Source organism: Sardina pilchardus, chromosome 7, assembly GCF_963854185.1.
Source record: "Sardina pilchardus chromosome 7, fSarPil1.1, whole genome shotgun sequence".
Lineage (NCBI taxonomy): Eukaryota > Metazoa > Chordata > Actinopteri > Clupeiformes > Clupeidae > Sardina > Sardina pilchardus.
In genome coordinates this window covers 5,905,924-5,932,788 of record NC_085000.1, presented here as the reverse complement: position 1 = coordinate 5,932,788, position 26,865 = coordinate 5,905,924, and the positions used below count along the sequence as shown (strand labels likewise).

At 43.3% G+C, this 26,865-nt stretch overlaps 3 protein-coding genes and 1 non-coding gene across 5 annotated transcripts; 2 read left to right on the top strand and 2 right to left on the bottom strand.

Annotated features, from left to right (window-relative positions):
* Positions 1-84: 84 nt before the first annotated feature.
* Positions 85-15,391, bottom strand: elapor1 (endosome-lysosome associated apoptosis and autophagy regulator 1). 2 transcript variants are annotated; one of them, XM_062542111.1, is made up of 23 exons: positions 15,131-15,391; positions 12,163-12,283; positions 11,615-11,795; positions 10,972-11,119; positions 10,599-10,679; positions 10,285-10,390; positions 9,908-10,057; positions 9,222-9,310; positions 8,433-8,610; positions 7,572-7,700; positions 7,136-7,226; positions 6,676-6,781; positions 6,385-6,528; positions 5,884-6,150; positions 5,026-5,202; positions 4,648-4,798; positions 3,799-3,892; positions 3,545-3,646; positions 3,020-3,146; positions 2,670-2,848; positions 2,128-2,296; positions 1,949-2,029; positions 85-921 (listed from the first exon to the last, which is right to left on the bottom strand). In XM_062542111.1, the coding sequence occupies exons 1-23, from the start codon at positions 15,245-15,247 to the stop codon at positions 853-855; spliced, it is 3,057 nt and encodes a 1,018-aa protein (XP_062398095.1). In that variant the 5' UTR covers positions 15,248-15,391; the 3' UTR covers positions 85-852. The 2 variants fall into 2 exon arrangements, with proteins under 2 accessions (XP_062398095.1, XP_062398096.1); XM_062542112.1 differs by lacking the exon at positions 1,949-2,029.
* An 860-nt stretch (positions 15,392-16,251) lies between these two features.
* cfap276 (cilia and flagella associated protein 276) lies at positions 16,252-18,894 on the top strand. Its single transcript, XM_062542109.1, has 5 exons — positions 16,252-16,477; positions 16,654-16,770; positions 16,892-17,007; positions 17,334-17,452; positions 18,743-18,894. The coding sequence occupies exons 1-5, from the start codon at positions 16,400-16,402 to the stop codon at positions 18,811-18,813; spliced, it is 501 nt and encodes a 166-aa protein (XP_062398093.1). The 5' UTR covers positions 16,252-16,399; the 3' UTR covers positions 18,814-18,894.
* Positions 18,895-19,098: 204 nt separating this feature from the next.
* LOC134088320 (small Cajal body-specific RNA 2) lies at positions 19,099-19,478 on the bottom strand. Its single transcript, XR_009939957.1, has one exon. It is a non-coding gene; the product is annotated as a small Cajal body-specific RNA 2 (non-coding RNA).
* Positions 19,479-20,822: 1,344 nt separating this feature from the next.
* Positions 20,823-25,737, top strand: zgc:195245 (uncharacterized protein LOC565483 homolog). The gene is made up of 5 exons (XM_062542108.1): positions 20,823-20,870; positions 23,237-23,264; positions 23,397-23,538; positions 24,456-24,600; positions 25,153-25,737. The coding sequence occupies exons 1-5, from the start codon at positions 20,823-20,825 to the stop codon at positions 25,258-25,260; spliced, it is 471 nt and encodes a 156-aa protein (XP_062398092.1). The 3' UTR covers positions 25,261-25,737.
* The last annotated feature ends 1,128 nt before the right edge of the window (positions 25,738-26,865 follow it).

Genomic DNA, 26,865 nt, shown 5'->3' with positions numbered 1-26,865 from the left:
TCACTTCCCGAAGGCGCCCCCCGAATCCACAAACTCTCGCGAGGTCATTTGGCCAGCAAATTAAAACAGACTCAACTTTATTAATTTATTAAATGCGTTGACATGATTGTAAAGCAAACACAACACAGTACAGTACACAGACAGTACAAGTTAATTATAAATACAAATTTGGACATACATTTGCTTTCGCAAATCTGCAATAGCCTATAGACTGCTGTTCTTAAGTGAAAAATACACACTGAAAAAAAAAAAAAAAACAATTACAAACTGTCTAAAATAAGCCCTTATTAAGATCTACTTTTTAACAACTTAAACTGTTCAACAATTTAGATGTAAAATAAACCCAAAAGGCTTTGTGCTTATTTGCACAATGTGTCGTAAAAAAAACACCTGGTTGATACAGCTTTAAATGACAGGCATATCCATTAACCCTTTGGAACTACCAAGCACTGAAATAACTCTAACTTTCATATATTAAACAGAAATAATGATCAATGGTCAAATGCAGCACTTACAGTACAGTAGCCTACTAGGCACAGGCTGCACCTGATATGATCCATAGCCAACTTAGGGAAGGCCTGTATTTCTTATGATATGCAGACAATGACAAATGCCGGCATTCTGTGTTTGAACTATGTCCATCCAGGATACATTCAGTAAACCCGATCATATAAAAATAAATGTTGTTATCAAACAGTCTGTTGAGAAAGGAAATGGGTCATAAAAATGTGTGGCCACTAGATGGCGCACTATGCATCTGTCTGCCACCATTGAGGCACAGTTGATTTCCGAAATGCATGTGGCTGCATGCATAAGATGGCCCTTGTCCTGGAGAAGTATTCAGCTTCAGCTTCAGCTCATCTCCATCTCCATACCTGCTGATGACTTGAGCGGCACCGAGTCAAATCCATCCGATGTCCTCTACGGGTGGGGGAGCACACACGCGCACACACACACACACAGACACACAGACACACAAACACAGACACACACACACACACACACCAAATATATCAGTATTGTCCACTGCATCTTAGCCTGATCTATTAAAAAGTCATCTGGTGTCTAAAGTGTTGCAAGGTCAGTTCATATTTTCATACACATCAACAATTATTAATGAGGTAAAGACTTTTAGTCAAAGCAAAGGCCGTTAGGTTAAGGGAGACTTTTTTTGTCAGAGTGTGTGCTGCTACCTGGGAATTATACCCATGGGATACACACGTACACACCCCCATACACTGCATTCACACACACACACACACACACTAGAGCATGGAAACCCGACCGAAGCCCGACGGGAGCCGTCGGAACCCGACGGGTTCGGTCAGAGTCGGACAAATATTTAGAATTTATGTTCGGGCTCGGGTCGGACCCGGACACATCAGCGCGATAAGACATTTGAAATGTAAAATGAGAAACAACTTATTTCACTTGATGTTCGTTTTTGTGATAGGTTTGTAATAGATTATCCTGATTATCCTGATTCCTGATCCTAACAGCATAACATATTTCCTCCTGTGCGCAAGATTTTTCTATTGCATGCGACAACGAAACACGTAGGCTACAGTAAGTGCAGTTGTGAGCCGTGCTAAGATGGAAGACTGGATGGACTGTGCCCGGCCTCTTGTTAAACGTGTGCACTTCATGCTCATGGCTCCCCTTATATGTGCCGACGTTTCCGAATGTCTTTCAATTGATTGATACAATGAATCAGACTTTCCACACAAGCAATATCCACGTGTGTCATAGTAGGCTATGACTGTGAAAATAGTGTGAATTGAACTGTGTCGGGCCCGGTCGGACTCGGACACAAATATCTTAATGCTTGTCGGGTTCGGGTCGGATTCGATCACTGCGCTGTCGGGCTCGGGTCGGTCGCGGACAAAAAAAATCGGCCCGATCCACACTCTAACACACACACACACACACTTCAGAGTGCTGTCCTCACATAGTGGGAGTCCCAGTCATTCTCTGTGGTCTTCATCCAGCGGCTTTGCTCCTCAGAGGACTGACACTGGTCATTCTGAACCTTACACAAATAGTCATGCTAGAATGGGTAAATACAACTGGTGCAGGTTGTGGCTCTGAGACAGAGGTCAGAGGTGAAAGAGCATTACTGTAACCTACCTCTCTGGAGAATGACTTGATCTTGCCAAAGAAGGACTTCTTGGTGAGGTAGATGAGGTCATCTTCTTCTGCGTCCTCACCCTCCATGATGGCACAGCTATCGGCCGCCGGGAGCTCACACTCCTTCTCTCCCGCCGTCATCATCAGCTTAGAGTACTTATACTCCAGTCTGCCAGAGCACACAGAAGAGAGGACAGTGTAGGAGACAGAGAGGGCAGAGAGAGAGGGAGAGAGAGAGGGAGAGAGAGAAAGAGGGAGGCAGAGGATAGGGGATAGAGGGGACAAGAAGAGAGACAAAAGAAAGGAAGAAAGAAATAGAGAGAAAAAAGTAAACACAGCGACATAGAGAGACCAATAAACATCTACCTTAACATCTACCTTATCACAATTAATGCCAGTTAACAGTTAACACTTCAATATACAGCATGTGAGTATGCATAGCCACACATTTGCCAGACAAGTTATAAAACAAGAAATCTACTAGTCATTTGCATACTCCCCCGAGCAGTGATGTCAGTTAGAGGTCAAAGAAGGTCACTCACTTGCGTGTCTTCTTCCAGAAGTAGCAGCTGAGGGTGATGAGCAGAAGGGCGGCGACACTGCCGATGGACACCCCAAACTTCAGCCAGAAGTCCAGCGTTACACATGCACTCACCGTCTGGGGGGGCAGTGTCACCCCGCCAAAGCAGTGCAGAGGCTGCTGCCACACATATGTAGTCCTCTGGACACACACCAATACACAGAGAAACAGTCAGACACACCTGGGTGAGAGCAGGTACTCACACAGACACACACATATGTATGTGTGTGTGTGCACACACCAACCGAAACACAGGAATCCAGGCACAAGCACATATGCGCGCACACACACACTTGTGACTTTGTTACCCACCATGATGCCCTGGATACAGGCACTCTCGATCTTTTTGTAGTGTCTCTCTGAGCAAAGAGGACAGGCGTGCCTGGAAAGCCACAGCAGATGGAAGGAGCAGCCATCACAGGTGCCCTCAGGACATTTACTGCACACACACACATAGACCACACACACACACACACACACACACACACACACACACACACACACACACACACACACACACACACACACACACACACACACACACACACACACACACACACACACACACACACACACACACACACACACACACACAAAAGTGAAACAATGACAAAACTTCATTGCTATATGGTCCAAATGGCATACATTCTTCCACATGTTACCAATGTTTCAGTTCCAGTTTTAAACACATATGAAAATAGAAGATGGAAGATGATGATAGAAGATGGATGGATGACCAACAGCAACAACAACTACAGTACATTATGCAGTGATCATACAATTAAATGCAATGGCTTTTGATACAGTCTATAAATGTAATACCAGCCTATGTGTTACCTCGGAAGAGTAATTAGGTCATTTCCTGTCACAGAGGGATCGCATCGCAGTCTGATGGTTGTTGACCTTCCTTTTTTACAAGCTTGCGTTGTTTCACTTCCCCTAAGAACATTAAAGAAACATGACGTGTATTTTCATCATTGTTTATCATTTGGGATGGTCCTTTCTTCTTTAGCAAACAGTATTAATGCCTGATAATGTCATAAAGTTATGATATTGACATAGCAGTGGCACTACAATGAGACATACAGTACCTGTAGTAAAATATGACATCAGGTAAAGGGGAATCTGTCTGAAAGTTACTCTCAGAGGAGGTTATTTGATCAAGAGTTGATTTGGTGGTGACCCCTGAAATCAAAAACAACAATGTCTCCGTAATCACATCTAGAACACGGATCAACTAGTTTCCTATATACTAAATTTCCATTGAAGTTTTCCTATAGTCTGGGACTGTAACCGCTGAACACAAGTGCAGGCACTCAGGAAGAGGATGGCTACGGATCTCATCTACGTGGGTGTCTCCTGTGCCAAAGGTCATGAAGAGGTCAATTGGAGAGGAAATGGTAGTCCAGAGACGGCATGTGGCACTTGACAAAATATGATGCAAAAGAGGTACAATTTGTGTCTGCTAGGGTGTTGCTGAGGTTGTCAGGTTTATAAATAGCCTATTCAAATTAAATAGCAGAGACATATTCTAGAGGTCACATCTGTGAATGGGTGCGTTTCATGTAGCGTTTATACGTCCTCCCTCGCTCCTCGATGCCTCGATCCTCACTGATCTACATAAAGAATGATGGGGGGGAAACAATGGGATAGTCTATCCAGTGTTAGTTATAGATCAGTGGGAACGCCCCTCGAGGATCGAGCATCGAGGATCGAGGAGGCATAATGAGAGGCACCCTCTGTGTCTGTTGTCTGTTGCTGTTTACTTTCATTTTGCGGTGAGATGTAATATTAGAAAATGTACAAATTATAGAAACTGGATGACATTCTATTCAACAACATTCACAGGACTGCGAAAGCCTACGGTGCTTAAACATCTGTTGACAACAAAACATTTTTGTCGCCCACCTGGACAATAAATGAACCTGCACTGATCTCACCTACGAGGGTGTCTCCTATGCTGAAGGGCTGGGATGACACCACAGTCTGCCCCCTCACATCCGTGGGGACGATGGTGGACTGACACACGTAGCCACTCAATTCCTTCCTGCTCTCTGTGATGTTGTCCACACATGTGGCCATCGCTCTGCCCTAAAGGACCAGAAGAGAATGAAGAGAGAGACCACTGCATTGCAATCCATACTATACTAATCAGCTAGCAAGCATCTAATACCAAATACCTCACACATAGAGAGACATCATTAGACCTTATGGAACTGATGATCGGATGAAGGTATACAGATGGACAGACAGACAGACAGATAGATAGACAGACAGAGAGAGAGAGAGAAAGAGAGAGAGAGAAAATGACTGAGTACCTCTCCTCCGCACAGCCCAATGCTGAACTGCTGGAAGAACTTGAGGCCCTTGGTGGTGAAGCGTGGGCTGCTCTGGGCAGCGGTAGCGTTGGACAGGGGAGAGAAGTCATAGTGGTGGGTCTCCCCGTCCCCCTGCTTCACAGCCAGCTTACAGTCACTCAGACAGGCAGTGTGGGCCTAGACACGGAGGAAGACCTTCCACAGTTACACTCCCAGATGTGTGTGTGTGAATGTGTACACATATGTATATCATACAGTATCTTAGATGACGCAGATTACGGTATAAGAAATAGTGGAGGAGGGGGGCGCTGTGGCGCAGCAGGCTACAGCGCCCGTACCATTTACGGGTCCGAGTGCCCATGGGGACCCAGGTTCGAATCCGGCCTGCGGTCATATCCCAATCCCACCCCATCTCTCTCTCCCACTTGTTTCCTGTCTACCTCTTCACTGTCCTATACTAATAAAGGCAAAAAAAAAAAAAAAAAAAAGAAATAGTGGAGGACAGATCTCTGTCATTATGGTGACATGTACAGAACTACTTTTGTGTTGCTATAAAGATACGACGCGACTGTCATTTGTCAACATAATCCATTTTTTTAAGCTGTGTTTAATGTTTATGCAATGTTTTCTCCATTACCGTGCTCTGTGTGAGTACATGTGTGAGTTCACCTTGGGTGTGTCTATCTGACCTTGTCGTAGGAAGGAAACCCTACCAGCACAAGATTCTTCCCTGTAACATCGTCCCAAAGTGTGTGTGTGTGTGTGTGTGTGTGTGTGTGTGTGTGTGTGTGTGTGTGTGTGTGTGTGTGTGTGTGTGTGTGTGTGTGTGTGTGTGTGTAGTTTTGCATTCTCTCTCACCTTGTTGCTGCGTGTGTTGGGTCCACAGCGGACACAGGCGTCTGGCCCGACCTGGTGCTCTGCGCGGACGATGCTGTTGGCGGGACAGGCCTTACACACTCCGCTGCCCTCCACCATGTAGTGGCTGGCTGGGCAGGGCACGCAGGTGGAGTCCGCACCCTGCAGCATCCCCAGGGCACAGTGGCGACACTCGGACGCTACGCCACCGATGACGTTGGTGATGCGGACGATGTAGATCTTGGCAAAGTCGGCACTGTACAGCTTCTCCTGCAACAAGGAAAAGAAAGATGTGTGCAAAAAAATATCTGCCCACACTGCCTAAAAAACCTTGCTGCTGCTAATCATTTACAAACAGCTAGAAACAGAACTCTAATGTAACTGTGTTCGGAAAGCTTAGTTGAGTAATTCTTTCTGATATCGATATGCTGAAGTTATCCATTGTGCTGCTGTTGCATTTCTGCTGAGTTTAGCCAGCGCTGTGAGGTGTGGGTGGGATCTTACTGTGGTCGGCCCTGCGGTGCGCTGCCGCTGGAACCCCCAGGAGAAGCTGACAGTGCTGTTGCTCTTGATGATGTAAGAGTACGACTGCTTCCCATTGGTTCCCCTCCAGCTCTCTGCCACAAAGTTGTTCCTTTCACTGAGACCCTGCGAGAGGACACAACATGCCAACATGAGAAATAAAACACCATAAAGCATAATGACTATGACAATAATAAATGGCTAATAACACATAACAAGAGAAAAATCATTTCATGTTTCTGAAAAAAAAAACAACCAAGATTCACTACCCACCGCCATGAAGTAGAGAACGCAGTTATCCGTACACTTGGTCTCAAACACAAAGGTGATCTTGGACAGCTCTGTGTTCGTCCCATCTGTGGTGATGGTATGAGGCAACCTGGCAAAAATCACCAAATATTCCATAACCATATAGATACAACTATAATAGTGATTACTTCAAGAGATAGTAAAGTCAAAATCAGACATTAAGTTCTAGTGTAGCATTAGGCTATATCATATACTGTATCATATCTTGAAAAGGGCTATAACTGTCTATCTTCTTCACTTCACACAGCGTATCCATTCAAACAAAGTACTACACGGAACATTTTTTAAAAGGTATGAAAAGTCTATTTTGAATTGGTCAACAATATAATATCAGACAGTAAGTAAGGCGCCATATAATGAGGGGGGCTATGGCATACTTTGCTTCTTATTGAAGTTGTCTTTCTAATCAAAATTAACAGCTCACCTGTACCCCGGAACAGTGAGGGTGAGCAACATATAGCCTGTGTCCATGTCTCCTGGTGTGGTGTATACATACTCCCCCGCCACTTCCCATGCTGTCAAAACACACAGTCACTTTTACAAACCCTCCATATCATGCAAATGGCTGTTGCCCAATATCAATGAGAACGTGTAAGAGCAATAATATTCCAGGATCATTGCCCAGTCCATTGCTCAGAAAGTTGCCTTCTTATGTGTCATACGCTTCACATTGAATAGAATACAATAGAATACAATTAACAGATAGGGCATGGTAATGTATAAACGTTTCTTTCACAATAGGGCATATTCAGCGTGCACAAATAACATTAAAAATGTGATTTCTAGGAAAAGATACACATTCAAAATATGCAATGAGTCAACTGAAGGCATGTGTTGCTCAGACTGGTTGGCCTTGTTACCTGTGGTTCTCTCTGAGTCACTGTATTCGTTGCTGTAGACGGAGCTCTTCATGTTACTGGGCATCCGGTTCCACCACTTATACTCAAACCCCACCACCGGCTCTGTCCCTGCAGAACACTCTGAGCAAACTACACACACGCACATGCACACACGCGCACGCACACGCACACGCACACGCACACGCACACGCACACGCACACGCACACGCACACGCACACGCACACGCACACACACACACACACACACACACACACACACACACACACACACACACACAGCCATTTACATACACACAAGTACACAAATACAGAGAGAGAGAGAGAGAGAGAGTGTCAAGAGAGAAACCACTCATGTGGATAATAAGAAGATATCTATGCACTGACTGTGCAGAGGGAAATCACCTGCATTTAGGCCTACTACTTCTATTCCATTGTTTTGCATTTTCAGCCTCATCGGTCACTGTTCGGTGGGTTTTTTGTGCTCCATCACCTAACATCCCACCAGACAGCTGTGTCACTGTTGTATCTCTACCTTTCACTATCACCTTTTGCTATATTCAGGTAACCCACAGCTGAAATCCTAGACAAAAAACAGCTGTTCCCCTCTCAAAAAATTAGAACATTATCCTTATTGAGGAACCTGCTATCTGGGAATGACCAGGAGAGGATTACTGAAAACTGGCAGGAATGTAAAACAAGGAAACAAACAATGAAGTAGTGTGTACAAAACTCCTTGTCCGTCCCTGTCATTCATTTACTCAAGAATGCAATAATAGAACACAGTGAAGTCACTGAGGATGAGGAAGCTTCCTGGCAGCTGAGCGTGAACACGATCTCTTCTCTCTGTAGTCGTGTCTGTACCTGAGCCGTTGGAGTAGAAGCCGTGTGGGCAGGGCTGGCAGGTGGAGGCGTTGCTCATGAAGAAGCCCGGGTTGCAGGGCGGGCAGGTCGTCATCTGCCCCGAGGCAGGAAGCTGAACGGCGCCTTCGGCTGTCTCGCTGCAGATCTTGGGCTCGATCCACTTGTACATCAGCTGGGTCTGAAACCACAGCAGGACATGGTCTACTACTACGATACAAAAGGGTTTGGAGGTTTTAAAGGATTAAATGCAAATACGTGTACACAACAATGTAGTTCCCTAGCAGGCATAAAAACGAGAAGTGAATTAATGATTTTCTTCACAAATTAATAAAGAACATAAAAGAAACGCAGTAATGTACCATGGGGCCTGCTTTCGACTGTTTTTAGAATGCCTCTAAGGTGATCCAATCACAAGCGGTCAGCTGAGAGACATTGAGGTTTATTCATGTATCCAAGGTGTACAAACAGAGACATTGTTGCCAACATCACCGGATACATCAGAACACATTAGCGTTGTGTCAAATGTGTCTCAGACCACTTCAGAAAGCAGTTTGAGTGATCAGATCACAATTCATCTTGGTGATTATTTACACTTGTATTTAGAACTGATCACTTGTGATCAGACCACCTCAAGTCACATTTTAAAAACAAACGGGGTCATCGAAAAGTTAAAGATTAAACAGCTTAACATGAAGAGTGAATGAAGGAGTAATGCGCCATATACAGTATCTCACAGTTTCAGCAGCAGTGAACAGAACATAAAATGCAAAACAAGACTTGTTATAGTACCGTCCTGTTGTAGTCACAGGGTGTGTGTGTGTAGAAGTAGTCACTCTCTTTACATGGTGGTCGGGTGAGGCATTCTCCAGAGCCTATACCTGAGGGACACACAGTGCGAGGGGAAAAGCCCTGAGGGATTTAGGAAAATCTCAAAGACATTAAGATCTACTGATAGCAAACTGCATCCGTACCAGCCCACATTAAGGAAGCTACATAATGGATGCGATGCTCAGGTGAAATGGAATAATGTCAAGGTCTACATTTATCTTACTCTTATTTTTAACTCTTCAGTGGCAACGAAAATTCATCAAGGGAGAATTGCGGCCATTTTTCAAGTGTGTGTGAGTTTCTCAAGATCACTGAGCAATAAAAAAAAAAACGTGCCAGCTCAAGTTGCTGCAGCCAACAGCTAGACTAGCCAGACAGCTACAGTGCTAGCTACACTCTGGGGGCATGATTATAATTTATGATTATGTGAAAAATGGCTGTAATTCTCCTTTAACTCTCCTTTAACCATAGCAGAATTTTAACTGTCAGCTGGGATTCAGTAAACTGAATAGTTATGTTAGACGGAAGTCTTTCCATCAAAGCTAAACATTTTTAATTTAAAAATGGTACTTATTTAAGAGGTTGAAAATTGGCCGTTTTCTCAGGCAACACTGAGAGTGTTAGTACCAGCATATTACATGACATACCAGCATATTTCTCCTTCTCACACTCCTGGCACGCAGTGGCCCCTTTGTGCGAGTAGGAGTTGGCCGGGCAGGGGGCACATCGGGAGCCGCCTGCCTCAGTGCTGTAGGTGCCCGCCTTACAGGGAAAGCACTCGGACGTGTAGGCCACACCTGTAAAGGGGGGCAAACTCACTGATTGAGATCATAACCAACAGAAAAAAATAATGTTCAGGATGCATTTTCAGTAAATGACTTAATTTGTCTGCGTCTGTGAACTCGCAGACTGTGGTGCTTGGATTATGCTAGATTTATGTGCTGTATTTTACACTGAGAATAAAACATTTGTCTAGCGGTCACTGAATAGTGATAGTTTTTGTGAAACAGGTGGCGGCGGCGACCTGAGATTGCGATGTTGCGCAACAGGATGGGTTTGACAGAGTTGGCGTTGAGGGAGAAGCCAGTGGTTCTCCAGTACAGCACATTATTTCCCCGACTCAGCTGTACCTGAGGGCACAGAAGCCAAACAGAGGATATCAGTGTGTAGGCAGGCCACAAAAAGGTGTCATTCACACACACACACACACACACACACACACACACACACACACACACACACAGACTCTTTCTCTCTCTCACTCACACACACACACACACACACACACACACACACACACACACACACACACACACAATTTCAGAGTGCTGTCCTCACATAGTGGGAGTCCCAGTCAATCTCTGTGGTCTTCATCCAGCGGCTTTGTTCCTCAGAGGACTGACACTGGTCATTCTGAACCTATATAGTAATCACACACACACACTGCATGAGCCATTTAATCCCACATATAATCAGGCATGTTTTAAATGTCATAACACTGCATCACAAGACACCTTAACATACAGCAATACAATGCCATCTTAAAACGTTAGACTCCCTGCTGCAACTTGCTCCACAAGTTAATGATTACCTCCATCAGCCCTCTGGACCAAGCTGAGCGAGAAATGTGCTGCATCTATTATCTGTGCCTCCGGAAACAAATGTAAAAGCACTACAGTGTATCTCTGAATGGTGCTGGTGTGAAACATACATAAAACTCAAAGAAGATGCTGTTGTCTGGGTAGAGGTACTGGAAGGTCACAGATCCAGGCTTCTTCAGACTGACGGCGTAGGACAGAGTGGATGTGCACTCGTCTGTGTTGGAGGCAATGAAGTCTCCCTTTGGTGTCCAGGTCGAACTTCACAAGTAAATGTCAAACACATAGGCGTTCATTTAGGCTATTTCATAATATAACATAAAATAGACAGAGGCAGTCAGATAGAGATAGGTAAAAAAAAATCACACTAACAAAACAATAATGAGATTGAATTTGATGCTCAGTTACAAGCAATCTGCACAGTATTATAACTTGATGAAGTGCTCTGAACACACTGCAATGTGTTGATGCTCTTCAACTGCACATGTTGATTCCACATAGCAAAGCATTTATTCAAAGGTAGGCCTAGAGTTCCAAATCTGAGATGGCCATACTTAACAGTAGCCAGCAGGTACAGTAGCTAGGCAGTGAGTGAACCTCTCTCTTGACACCCTCGGAGACATACAGCAACAGACACTAGCAACCACGGCGTTCAGACCTCTTGCTGGCACACCTCCCTCCCTGTCCAAGGTGCTGCAAGTTTGGGGGGAGGTGAACTGTGCAGTCAGACACAACACAGGTTACAAAGACACTCACTTAGAGCAGTTCATGTAGGCGTCCCCAGCATCCATGTTGATGCCGTGGGTGACGAACCCAGAGGGCATGCTGTCCCACTCGTCAAAGGCCACGCCAGTCCCCAGAGAGTACGTCCCTGCTGCACACTTCTGGCACTCCTGCGTCTTCATGTCCAGAAACTCCCCCGTGCTGCAGGAGAAAGCTGGGGAAACAGGGAAAGGAAAGTCAGCATAGCAGTAGTATGTATCAACGTATATATATATACAGTATATATATATATATATATACACCTGTAATATAATATATAGCAACATATAACAGTATGTAACATACAGTATATAACATGATAAAAGCATCTGCTAAATGAATAAATGTAAATGTTCATCTAGTGTTAAGCTCAGCAAAAGTGTGCACTAATGGTAATCCTGTATATGAAGTAGTTTGGCATTCAAAGTACTTATAACACCAACAGTAGATATACCAGAACTTTTACTGTATGGGCATCGATAATGTCTTGTCAGGAGTACTAGATGCTGTGAGACGAGGTCACTGGTTTGGTAGATACTCACTGCACTCTGTGCCTTTGACAGGCTCTGGGAGGCCAGTGCAGGTGTTAGGTTTGTTGGGCACTCCCACCCTCCAGCGGGACCCCAGCACATCACACTCAGTGTATTCATAATGGTAATCCGACTGAGGGAAAGAAAACAACAGAAATATAACCCTCAGGTGAGGAGATGTTTACAAAAGTAAACAGCTTCAGGTTTCTTCAAGTTTACCCTCAGTGAGGTCCTGTTTGGCCTTGATGTGCAACCACAGCCAGGATGCAACCACAGTTTCAACTTAAATGTAATCTATTTTATTTACAGTACACTGAATAGAATAGAATAGAATAGAATATATACTTTTTTGATCCCGTGAGGGAAATTCAGTTCTCTGCATTTAACCCAATTTAACCGAATTAGTGAACACACAGCACATAGTGAACACACAGTGAGGTGAATCACACAACCCAGAGCAGTGAGCTGCCTGCCCAACCAGCGGCGCTCGGGGAGCAGTGAGGGGTTAGGTGCCTTGCTCAAGGGCACTACAGCCGTGGTGGACTGGTCGGGGATCGAACCGGCAACCCTCCGGTTACAAGCCCGATGCGCTAACCAGTACACCACGGCTGCCCCACGGCTGCCCACTGTATGGCTCCATCAACAACAAAGACGGTCTCAGTGAACTTTGCAAAGCCCACAGTCTTAGCGCGCTCTTACATCAGCGATATTACGAAATCAAAGACCATTTTTATTCACTTTGTAAAGAACTGGAGTTTGCTACCACTGATAATCTGGCAAAGCTATCAGGAAAATGTAATGCATGACATCAAATTCCCCTTGAAGTGAAACGGTCCTTCTGTTCCAATGGTGGGGTAGATAAATATTTGCGCGGAGACCGCCCCGCCTTTATCTTAATCACCTCCATCAAGGATGTCTGGTGACTCCCGTCCCAACAGAGGATTCGTTTTCCCAAGGTTATTTACATAGCAGGTGAGTGTGGTGCAAGTAAACATGTGCTAGGGTCTAAATAAACAGCAAAGCGTTACAGCTAAAAACCATGCAATAAACAATCTGTTTGATACTTTTTTTTGGGGGGGGGGGGGGGGGGGCGGGGGGGTTCTCCTGACAATCTAAAAAGCTTAATAAACACCTACTGACAAATCCACACATCATCACTTTGCCAGCAAACATTGAATGGAAATGTAAAAACATTGTATGCTTACTGACTTTATTTTTGACCCAAAGTGGGTCTGAATGCCACCTGTGGTGTAAGCACAAGCACTTAGTAGAGTCAATTTGACCCCCACACAGTTAGAACAAGAGGATTAATAGTTAACAAGAAGAACAACACACAGAGACTGGTATTTGTTAGTGCTGCTACATTAGCTGTGTGTGCGTGTGTGTGAGTGTGTGTGTGTCCGCGAGCGAGCAACAACTGCCATATGCTCCACAACAGTACCTTGCATATAATCCACATCTCCATATTAACATGATCATCACCATGGCAACAGAACATGATGACACACTATCTTTCCTCTGGCCTCGATGGCCTGCATTTGCACACCCTCGGACACACAGACTGCCCCCTCCCCTCTCTTCACTTCACTTACCTGAAAGAACTCCGACCTTGAACTAAAGCTGGGCCTAGTACACATAATGCCAGAGACTTACATAGGCCTATGTCACAGCATATTCCATTTTTTTCTGGATATTAATTTATTCTCGAGCAATGGCCTCTTCTGTTGAAATTTACATAGAGGATTAATAAAGGCTGATTTAAAAAAAAAATGTGTTCATATATATTCTGAGATGGCAATGCCCAGTTACAGGTCACTACCTGTTGTAAAGTACAAATGAAATCTTGATAATAGTACAACAGTCCTGAAGGATCTACCCCATGGCAGTTATGTAAATACCAAAACATTTAAAGTAGGCCATATAGTGAGATAGCCCAGAAACTGGCACTGTTTCCACTGCCTCCTGCTCATATTGCAATGGACTTCCTAAACGGGTAGTTGGCTCTCGTGAAACAGTTGTAAGGTGCAATAAATTACTGAAATAACATTGTTTACAGTTGTAGTAAGTTTACAGTTGTGGTATGTTGTTCTACAGTATAATTTGTCAGTGGTGTGAATGCTTACTAAACATTGTTTATGTATTATCGTTTCTGGACTTTTTTGATCCCTCCATGGGTACATTCAAGTTAACATCTTAATCATTACTTGTATAAATACAGAATTCTCAAAACAATAGTTTTGGGATTAGTTGCTTTCCACTGTGATACAAGCCAAACACTTGACTCAAACCTCCCAGCATGTAAACTGCTTTAATCTCAAGCAAGGTTGTACACAAGAGTTGTTGATGAATAAATGTATGCTAGCCAGTTGTACCATCTGCCACATCACCTGAACACGAACCAGGGAAGGCTAATGATGAAACATATGGACTGTTCACACGCATTCACCTTCCAGTGTGGGAAGACGACTGATGTGTTTTATAAATAAATGAGCCACTGTGCATTGTATTTATTGTTTCTGCTTATAGCCAATGACATGAGAGACTACTACATTTAATAATAGGCAGACTGCAGGTGTTATAGACCATATTTCAATAGAGTAGGACATGAAGGCCTGCAGCACTCCTACACTTCATTGTGAATTTTAACTGTAAATGTATGAGTGATGAAATGTCGAGCAGACCAGACATGTTTCTTCTGCGTTATGAAAATCAATCATACAAAAGTTAAATGGAAAGTGACCCACACTGCCATACAGGACTGTATTTCTGTCAATGTGAATAATGTTATGCCTCAGCAACAATCTGCTGATCGATATAGGCTACTACTTAATGCATTATGGAACTATGTTGCTGGCTAAATGGGTACCTCGTCTGAATGTTTTGGCGACAAAGGGTAGGCTACGTCACTAACATAGGTTACAGCATCGTTCATTAATATCGGCTGCAGTTGCGACAAAACAGAAAAAACTTCAGAACTTACCTCTTTACAAATGGGTAAATCTTTCGACTCGATCTGAAATGCCAAAAGCATTGCCAGAAGTGGATACACAACACATCTGGTATGTGTCAACCCAAGGAGAGGTCGCAGCAGGTACATTGCTTACTATAAAATCTATAGTTCACAGTATTTCATTAAACATAGGCTATAAACAACACGCTAGATATGGTCCATATGTTTCCTTCAATAGCAACCAGTATGTAGTTGTGAACCTGTCTCACTGACTGGAAAATCAGGCTGATACGGTCTTGTGTAGACTATCTGTTGCCTCGCCGGTTTGCGTTGAGCGCGTAACTGGCTGAAGCTCTCTCATTGGATGTGCGTAATGTTCTTAGAAATGACTTTAGACGGTAAACAAATAGCGCATCACGAGCAGGCGCAAACTAATAGCCTTGCCTACAGACACAAAATGGCTCATATTTTGTATTGCGTTGAAATAAATGTCTACCAAACTGCGACAAAAGACTCAAAATAATTAAAATATTAAACAGGTCTAGTTATGGTTGTTTTGGGATTTGGCAGACGCGCTTTTGTTCGAAGCATAAAAATAATAGGCTAATATAAAAAATACAATAGGCCTAATTAAATGTAAAAGGTTGGTCAGACTACATTAAGAAAAGCAATAATAAACAACAATGACAGTTCAATACATTTTTTAAAATAAAAGAGACTAAACAATAATTCACGTCAGTGAACAGTCATGGCATGGTAAGGCTACTTTAAGGAGAATAGCAATGATAAACAACAAGGACAATTCAAACAAAGGCCTAATGAAAATAAACAATACTATGATAGGCCTAGGCTACATCATAATAACTCATAAGAGCGCTAAATAAACGAAGTGCGTGTTGAACAGATATGCCTTTACCCCTCTTGAAAGACCCAAGCTTAAATGGACAAGGTTCTGCTGATGCAAACGTGTATTTGTTTTAAATACATGCATTAACCAGCTGCATGTTTTATTTATGTATTTATTTGTTTTTACAACTTCGAGTCAGTCTTTCAACTTGGCCAGCCAAATCTACAGGTAGCCTAGCTAAAACAAGAACGCAACAAATTGGTCGGAAGTGCGCAACATATTGTGACCCTAAACTTGGTTTGTGCAGTCACACAACGTCTCCAAGCAACGGAGTTGACACGAAAACATGGTGACCACCAAATTCTAATCGTCGGACTATCGATTTTAGAAACCATTTCTTCACTTAGCCTACTGGCTCATTTGTTGAGCCTACATAATTTGGTACGCCGAAAATGGCACGGAAATGTAACCCATACCCTTTCCCTAGACATGAAAATGATCATACTTTCACCGGGACTAAGGAATGCCAGGTAGGCCGTTTCGCAATAGCTCTTAGCTGAGGGACTGCTCTTCCCGAAAGCGTCATTGAGCAATTTGGGAGTCCAAGATTGTAGCATATCAGTTCACCGTTGATTAACCACGCTACCCCAGAACGTCTATCGTAGCCTATAGCCACAGTAATATTATTTTTCTAACTGTATCTTAGAAACACCCATTTGAAACGCCGATCCACATCGCGCAGAATGAGAGCCCCTGGAGTCGTCTCAATGACACAGCCACTCTGGCCAGTGTAAGGCGAAACGTGTGTTACTATGATCAAGAGGTGAGGCATATTAACCTTTGAGTAACATAATAATAATCCGTGACTGAGTTTATTGGGTTACGGAACATAGGCTACTGAAGCAAAAATACATTAATAATCCCAGTCAAACTTCCCATAAAAGGCTCCAAGAGACAGTCTCGACTTTCATCTCAAGTCCACTTATGACCACCATCAAGAATTCCTATGCAACAAGAATGAAACTCTTTTTCAGCGAGAAACCTCTTCTGATGATCATGGGTGAGTGTATGTAGACTTTGTCTGTGCTTGGAACATCCATTTACCAGATTAACCCTATGCAGGCCCACTCACAAATGCATGCTCATTTTTTTTTCAAATTGCCTCTTCTTTTCACCTCAAGTCATGATTCTTATTAACACAATCTTTTGCACTGAAGCAAAGGAGAGAGGAACAGATATGTCATTACAAGATTTCCTCAAATTCTCTCCATATTCTAACAAATCTCTCCTTTGCCATTTTTCTAAATAACAAAGTATCTAAGAATATTAAACACTACCAAACTACACTCAAAACCACATAATGATGTAAGCTTGTCACCATTTAAGGAGGATACTGAAAAACAGGCAGAAAGCTGAGGCACCCCAGTGTGGGCTTGAGAAGAGGGAGATTCGGCTCTGGGTCAACCCACAGAAAGCTTCTATCTACAGCATCCAGGGAACCATAGGTGGGTTATGGTTGTCTCCTGAAGTAGGCTACCATGAAGGGGTTTCAAGTACATGGATTAGTGACCCGCTTGGGTAAGATAACTCATAGTAAGCGTTATACCAAAGTGCCTATAGGCAAGATCCCCGACGCGGCTGTCAGGTACCGCACTTTGGGCAGTTAGCAGACAACTATTTTCCTATTCAGGTGAAGGGGGAGGCATATGTAAGCATTATTTATATTGCGGAAAGGGGCAGGATATATGTAATAGACAACTTCCATATTGATGTTACCAACTAGTCCCACGCATTTCTATGGAGGATTCTTTGAGTGTTGTGCCTACTCAGTGTCTCTTGTTAAACCTCCTGAAAGAAAGGCCTTTTGCCTTTGTTTTTCTAGCTGAATTAAGCCATGTAGGGCCAGTGGTGGACGAAGTACTCAAATCCTGTACTTGAGTGAAAGTAGAGATACACACAGATAAATGTTACTCCAGTAAAAGTAGAAGTCCTCCTTTTACATTTCCACTTAAGTGGAAGTACAAAAGTACTTGCCTTCAAATGTACTTAAAGGGACACTTCACCGATTAGCATTACGCTTTGTAGTAAAAGTAAAAAGTTTAACAAAATTGAAATACTCAAGTAAAGCACAGATACATGAAAAAGCGACTTAAGTACAGAACTTGATTAGCCTACATTTACTCAAGTAGAGTCCACCACTGTATAGGGCGCTGCCATTAAGAAGTTTAACACTTAAGCAGGTTTGTCATTATACTTACTGAATTGTGTGACATGTGTTTAAGGCTGTGGGCAAATGTGCCTTTTTTCTAACTCAAAGTACACAATTTAGAAAGCCTACATTGTCAAAGGCTTATCATCGGTAGCCTAACATTCTTTACACGATGCATGCCTGCCTAATCAGTTAACCTGAATTGCAATGTGTAATTGTAATTATTTGAATCAGGACAGTGCACACGCACACACACACACACACACCCACACACACACCCACAAACATATGTATTGTGCAGGCTGTGACAAAAATGCTAATTTCCACCCATCCTGGTAGATGGAACACTAAAAGAGTTGATCAATGAAATGTAAAAATAAAAGGGTAAAGGAGTTTAACAGGGTCTGTAACCTCTGAAGTTCTCACTTCAGCACATTTGGAACGTACATGAGTGGTAAATAGGCTAGGACGTAGCAGAATTTGGGGCTAGTTGAGAGGATAGACTGTATCAAATAGGTTGAGAGTCTTGAATACTAACTACTGAGAGGGAGGGGTGATTTCATGCGACCATTGTTTGCCCCTACAGAATCCCATCACAACGCCTCTACCAATCGTGGCTACTCGAGGAAACACGACGGAGGATTCTACTCAACTTAATGGCTCCAAGCATGGCTAATGATACGCGACTAACTGTTACAATGCCCATGGAAAATAAATAAATCATGCAAATATATAAAACGCACCGTTAAATCAAGTCCTACTTTAGCCGCGCGTACCAACAGTCCTGCATAATATAATAACTATATAGTAGAAACAACCAAGAAACTCTTCCCAGTTACAATGACGTAGCCTAGTTAATTCAAGGTAACGTTAGCATAGATAGCTAAGCGAAGCAAGAGCCGGAAAATCTCCGAGGTTTCTCTCAGTGGCAGCATGTTGTGGTAGGATCAGAATCGCCTCTATACTCATTGTCCGGGAGAAAACAGGGGGTTGGAACCCAAAGCCTCTTCCGAACTAGTATATCTGATCAATTCATCACTTCAAACCACAATCTCAATTGTGTATGCCCCAAAGTTTGTGAGATGCCTCATGCACACCGCCAAGCTGGCTCGCATATCGGATTTTATCATTTCCAAATCGGACCAGGGCAGAATTCCGATTGGATCAAATAAGATCACGGTGTAGATTTTTAAGAATTATACGAACAACACAGACAATCAAACACACATCTCTCCACATACATTCAAACACATTCACTCACACAACACGCACCAAACACTCCACACAAACGTTCATTCAAAGAAGCACTGCCGGGTTGCGGGGTATTTATATGATTTGGTGACGTCAGATTGCTGAGAGATCCATTGAAATGTGAGCGCGCCCCTATTGGTGGGGAGGACACTACGGGGATGTGCCAAGGGCCGGTGCCATTGTACTCAGATGTTTATGAGGAAAAACATTCAAGTATTCGAGAAAGATGTCTCCCCCAACAATTACCGTAGCCATGCCATGTGGGATAGTGTTCCTAGTAGCATACTGTGAATTTGGGCAGGCTAGATTACTGAAGACAGAGGTAGCCTATACTTTATTATACTGTCCTCTACACCCGCACATGCTCACACACACACACACACACACACACACACACACACACACACACACACACACACACACACACACACACACACACACACACACACACACACACACACACACACACACACACACACACACAGCTGTAGGGTGAAAGCATAAAAGATAAAGGGTGAAAGAAGAAGGTTCCAAAAGCTTCATCCATGGCAACCCTAGCAAAAATCACAGCAGATTTGTGTCAAAGTAGTTTGAAGAAGTCCTTAGCAGTTCATATGTACAGGGAAAAAATGCATTCAACTAGGCCTACTGCACTTACTGCAGAAATAAGATAAGATATAATTCGATAAGAAGATAAGATACATTTTAAAGCCTGTTTACACAGAATTTTGTCTTGCACCTCAGCAATCAGCATGGAAAAACATTACAAATATCATTCAGTATTTTGGACATCAAACTACAAAATGGCAATATAGCCACATGGTTTTGTCCCACTCTTTTCTGAGGGATGTAAAAGAGAGGTGAGCTACCTCACTTTTCACTGTGTACCAGTGTGTGTGTGTGTGTGTGTGTGTGGGGGGGGGGGGGGTATTATCCCATAAAAGTAAAACATTAGTCATTTTTAATCCCACTTCATTTGACACAGATTAAAATTAAGTCACAATAGTAGAGTGCTGAATAACTGCGAATTCAGGTTCACTCACTTCACTAAAGCTTCCTCAGGCCCTCAAAGTGATAAATAGCCTGGGCTGACGACAGTGGACTATGTTTTCTGTTCAATTTCATGTCATGAGATTTGTGTCCTTGTGTGTGAACTGTGAAGCATTAGCAGCTCAAATGGGTGAGACAGAAAATCTGGCAGGGAGAAGGGTGGGAGGCCCCCCGAGTTATCTTTGGTTAAAAGGAGCACGGGTGTCGACGGCAATTAGCTAATCTTGTGTTCAGTGGACTCAGGACTGTGCTACTGGTTAATCTTGAATAGTGTAATGAGATTGAGCGGAGGCTGTCTACTACCAGTGTTGATAGTGCCGAATACTAGCCACACTGACGTCTGGACGCTCACCGTCAAGTGCACGATGCTGGACCTGGGCGCAGCAAAGAGACAGGCAGCTATCACGGTTGAGGTGAGTCTCATTTTTATACTTTACATCAGCACAAAAACTCAGTGAAGTCAGTATGAGATGAGCGGCAAACTGTCGAGAGAACACGAGAAAGTGAGGATTGTGATAGTATGACCTCCAGTGACTGGAAGCGGCTAAAGACCACAGCACTGAAAACATGGGCAGACTACAACATAATCTGTGCCGCGGTTGTAAACCTGATGAAAAGTCACGGTAATCTATAGGGTGGTGATGATAATGATGTAATAGTGAATATTACCCATGCTATATTTGCTCATATCCCGTAATGGTCCTATTTGTTGTACAGCAACATTTTTTTTTTTTTTTTTTACAGCAAAGGGATATTATTGCTCCTTTTTGAATTAATGAAATTCTAGAAGACTTTAAACTTGAACAAAAATATGTTTTATCAGTGTATGTTTTCTGTTAAGTACAGAAACACCTATAGAGTCCAGTAAGATGGCAAACATCAGACTAATCACTTAATGCCTTGTTATGTTGACTCTGTCTGACTGGAGGTCAAATAGATCATCACAAACCATCTGTGTATGTGCTTCATAGTATTATCATCACACACTTTCTAAAGTCTCTGAGCCTCAGGTGATAGCAATCGTATCCCTTCCAAAAGCAAAAGTGATATTCCAAATGTGGCCGTACGTAGACTGTATAATGCTTTGCACACGTTTCATCCAAGAAATGAAATAAGATAGATGACAATTATGCTGTGGCAGATCTGGTAGGAAAACAAACAAACACACACACACTCACACACGCACACTCACACACAAACACACACACACACACACACACACACACTCACACACACGCACGCAGACACACACACACACACACACACACACACACACACACACACACACACACACACACACACACACACACACACACACACACACACACAAACAGGCCCTTGGCTCCCACTGTAAGTGTGGCACTCTGAGGATCAGCCACTATTTATCCCTCATTTCCCAGATAAGCACCCCGCTGGGCGGACGGGCGGTCAGGCGGACGGGCACAGAGAGAAGCAGGGTAGCCTCTGGAGGCTTACCAGTGCCCGAGATAGCAGAGAGATCCAAGTGCCATAGATAGCAGCCCATCCCTACATTCAGATGGGCACGTCAGATCAGGCATGCCAGACATGGCGGACATGGCAGCGTGGCATGACTGTTGCAGATGTAAACTGAGGTCACTGGTGAGATCCTGAGCAATGGCCGACTAATTAGCTATCATGCCACTTCACACCATGTACGAGTCAAGTTAGGTTGTCATGCATGCTATCTCTCAAGCCACACTTTAATCTTTAATCGTTGAGAGTCAGCACTAACACCTTATTGCAGCACACAGCAATAAATACGGAAAAACAGAACTCTATGTGTCAACTGTAATGTTTAGAGTTGACATTAGTTTATGCCGTGCTTTTGATTGTGGTTGGTTTGACTTTGTTATAACAGTGACTTCCTGTGTATTAGCCACGTTGTGTACAAACTTCAAGGCAATGTTTTATGTAATTTTGAAAAAAATCGCACCTGCGTATGAACCGCAGTGCCCAATCAGATCATACTTTAATCATGAGGAAGAATGAAAAAACGAAATGCATTGGGATTTATAGCCACCTGTATTAACCTCATGCCTAAAGAAATGTTGCCAAATCATTGTATAGCCTAATAGTTGGTTAATCAGCTGACCCAATTGAACAAATGGGTCAGCCAAATCAGAATATATACCATGATTATATACATATATTTCCATGGTTAAAGATGTTCGTTAGTTTGAGTATGATCACTTTTAATGGCCCTCAAACTGACCTTTAGTCATTTGTGACATTCACTTTGGCCTAATTTGATGTTATTTGATGTTATATTGCATATGGAAGTCACTCCATAATCTTTCAAGATGATATTTAAAGATGAGATGAAATTAAGCCAAGGGGGATGAGTATAAGCTTAGACTTTGAGCAAAATTCTGAGTGGATCAAACCTAAACGCTGCACCAGTCCCATGCACCAGTCTCAGGTGAATAAATTTCACCTACCTGTGAGCCCAGCGGGCACGTCCTCTTTTAGCGCTTAGGTAACTGCAATCTAAATCCATCTGAGGTCATGGAAGACTCCAGTGGCGTCTCTTAGATTGGTGGCACTGGTACTATTAAGGACAAGTGCCACACTGGTACTGATGGTATTTTAAAATGTTGATTGGTTCATGCAGGACAAACACAAGGTGAACATGTATACATAGCAGTGCAGTGTGAAATGCAAAAGAAGACATGACTTTACAATACAAACAATACTATGACTTTAAAATGATGGAAATGTTTTGTTTTGTTTGTCCCATAACTGAACCTCCTATCTTCAGCGACCTGGCTTTCGTCACCACAAAAAAGGTATATAAAACAAACTTTTTTCTTACTAATGCCCTTTTCAGGGATTGACTGATCAGTAAAAATCACACCATATTGCATTTTCATGTGTTGCTGATACTTGGGACATTGTCTTGCATTCTTGCACCTTTACAGAGAACTTTGTGTGTCAATCAGTGTTGCGCCCGGCGACAGAGAATGGTGAGGAGGTCACCACATTCCGGAAGCTGAACGCCACTTCTCCAGAGACGCCTAGTCACCAGGGCCTGCACCGGGAGCTTCTCCTCAGCCACAAGAGGTGAGGGGGAAGGGGGCTAACTGGAGCAGATGGATGGGTGAATGGTTGAGTCACATAGACTAGCCAGAATTCATACAAAATGTAAATCAGCATTGATTTTACATATTGAAATAATTTTGGAGCACTCACATATTAGAAGGTGCCAGACAAACACTCATAGCTATGCCCTGAGGATCATCGTTTTGACCAAAAGCTAGGCTGTCAATTAAAACTTGCATAAAGGACTGAAGTGTGCAGACAGTCTATTTTGAAGATACACAGTGAAATAACAAAGGCAAAGTAATTCCCTGACCTGATTACACAAATGGATAAGGATAATATTGCTCTTGTCTAATGTACAATATTTTGTTGAACATATAGCATAGCATACAGTATTTCATGGAAGGTCTCTCACAGTGTCCTTTGTCAAGATGGTCTTGCTCTTCTGTGTAGTTTGGAGAAAATGTTTACCTTCATAGAAAGGATAATGATTGAGTAGTTCACCCAATTGGTGGTAATGAGCACTATAACATTGCAGGATGTGGCCTGGTACCATTTTGGGAAAGTAGACTCTCTGTCTGTCTGTCTGACATCTACCTTTGGCACAGACAGTCTGAATGCACCATGGCAGCTTGCGGTGTCATTAAAAATGTGCTATATGTAATATGTATATGTATCTATAAGAAATAGCAACCACATGTTTAGCTTATTTACGGTCATAATGTCTATACCCTGTCCTACCCAGATGTCCAAGGCCCTGGCCCATCCTCCAATAATACTTTTTACCTCAGGGGGTGCTAGTGAGTCACTGCACCAAAAGCATGCCATCACAGGTATAATGGCGTCAAGATAACTCAGATGCTATATGGTGGGATGAAGATATCAATATAAATTAGTTGGTCAAATTGTAGTCATGTGACCTGTTTGTGTCCAATTAGAGGCCTGCACCTGGAGGAGAAGCCAGAGCTGAAGCGCGTTCTGGAGCAGCGACGGCTGGACCAAGACCGGGAGCAGGAGTTGGCCCTCCGCCCGCCTTCTGACCTGGAGCAGGAGCTCCGCAAACGCCAGCTGAGGCTCCAGGAGGTGAGGCAAGAGTACCCCCCCCCCCTGAAAAAAAAAACTACACATACATATTCTCTCTGCTTTATCGGTAATTCTACTCCTTTCCACACAATGATTGTAAAACATGTGCTACGAACATAATGAGGTGAAGTAGGTGATTTTTTGAAGCCAAAGCATTTAGGCTATAATAAACAATTCTTTCAAATGGCTTCCCAGTTGATTGGGCTCAACTAAACCACTGTTTCCCTCAGAAGCTAAATAGCTCTGATTAGTTTGTCTCTGCTAAGCTATAGCTTTCTCTGTTAGTTTAGTATTCCAGACAGCTAAGGGTGTGGCAACACCTGTGCCCATAAAAAGTGTGTGTGGGTGTATGTGTATGTGTGTGTGTGTGTGTGTGTGTGTGTGTGTGTGCGCGCGTGTGTGCGTGCGTGTGCGTGCGTGCGTGTGCGTGCATGTGCGCGTGTGTGTGTGTGTGGTGGGAGGGGGGGGGGGTTGAGCCATCCTGAAACAAAATTTCCTTGCAGTAAAAGTAATGTGTCCATGTGTGTGTGTTGTGTTGTACACGTGCTGCAGTATGAACAGGAGGAGCTGAGGAGGCGAGAAGGCCAGGTGAACATCCCCGAGTTTGTGCGCGTGAAGGAGAAGCTACGACACATTAGCCTGTCCGACGAAAGTGCCTGAGACACCATTCCACAGCCTGGAGTCTGGACGCGAGTCCGGACCGGAATGTCCTTTCCTTTGTGACCAGTGAAAAAAAGTTGTTAGTGTGGTGTCAACAATGTTTGAAAACACATTGATGATGAGTGGACTGACATTATAGAGCTGAATACCCAAGCTGATTTTCTTCATACATAGAGGCAAAAACCTCTAACTGAAGTGAATATTGAACCGGGTGGTTTGGAGTGATTATTCTGTGAATGCATTATTTTCTATCTCATCTTTTTTTTTTTACTTACAAGAGAAAAAAAATTGAAAACAGGCCATCCCTGTGTCATTGTCTTAAGTTTGACCAGTTCTAATTCAAACACCATTTGTATTCATAATTGATACTATAATTATTTTATGGTTTGTAAGAAACCCATGTAATGCTGTAGGAGGCAGAACAGTTACACACAAGCACACAGATGACCCTTGCTATGGTCAGACTGATGCTTATAAAGGGGGAAAATGACATACTAACAAATAAACTCCTTTGATCATGTTTCCAACCTTCGTTTTTACCTCACTTTCTTTCGGAAAATTCAACAGGTTGGGATCTTCGACATTGCATAATGATGTATTTTTTTTATCAAGCAAATATATTCAACATTTTTAGTGAGAAGTATCATGAAAAATTCAGCCATTGTGCCTGGATGACTTTTCATTTAACGATTCCTTATAAACTGACAGAACAAAAACAGGATAATCATTTATTCATCCCGCTGAATGTCTGTTGTCACCTAGTCATATGTGATAGGCCAATGTGTATTGTGGACACTGACTAGGAGGAGTTAGTTTATGACATGTCCATCTCCATGTGTGTGTCGGATGGCTGTGGACGCAGAGGATCTGGAAACATCCGATAGATTCACAGGTGGCTCCCTCCTAAACCCCAGGGACCAAAGGACCCCCCCACACACCCCCAAAGCTCTCTTCTCCCCATTCTCATGGAAATGAAGGCCTTTAATTAGCTGAGTCTTTTCATTCCGAAGCGCGCCGTGGAAAGAAAGCTCACCATCTGCTCTGACAGCCCCCGCTAGCTGCCTCCCATCTTCTTTGAAAAGTGAGTAACCCCGACTTGAGCAGACAAACAGGGGTGTGGCTGCTCTCTCTCTGTGTGTGTGTGTGTGTGTGTGTGTGTGTGTGTGTGTGTGTGTGTGTGTGTGTGTGTGTGTGTGTGTGTGTTTGCATACTTGTGTGTGTGTGTTTTGGGGCATATTTGAGTAGGAGGGCATTAAGCATAGCCCTGTGTTAGAGACATACTGCCCCCCGTCTTACATCCTCATTATGATAAACATTCATATTCCATCCAAGTCACAGACAGAGACCTACTCATAAGGGAGCTCTGCGGAGGCAAAACTGAAATTAATACTTTGGGCCTGAAGCAAATGAGCAACACAATACTGGTGAAGGAGCCTGTGTGGACACTATTCATCAGGCCGAAGGGACTATTCACCAGCTGTCTCGGGCACTCGCCTCTTGTTTAACTTTTTTCACTACTCTATTGTTCCTTGGCCCCCTCTCAATGCCCACACGCTCCCCCCTAGTGTCGTGTGCTGCCGTGAAAGAGGTCTTGTAGCGTCTGTT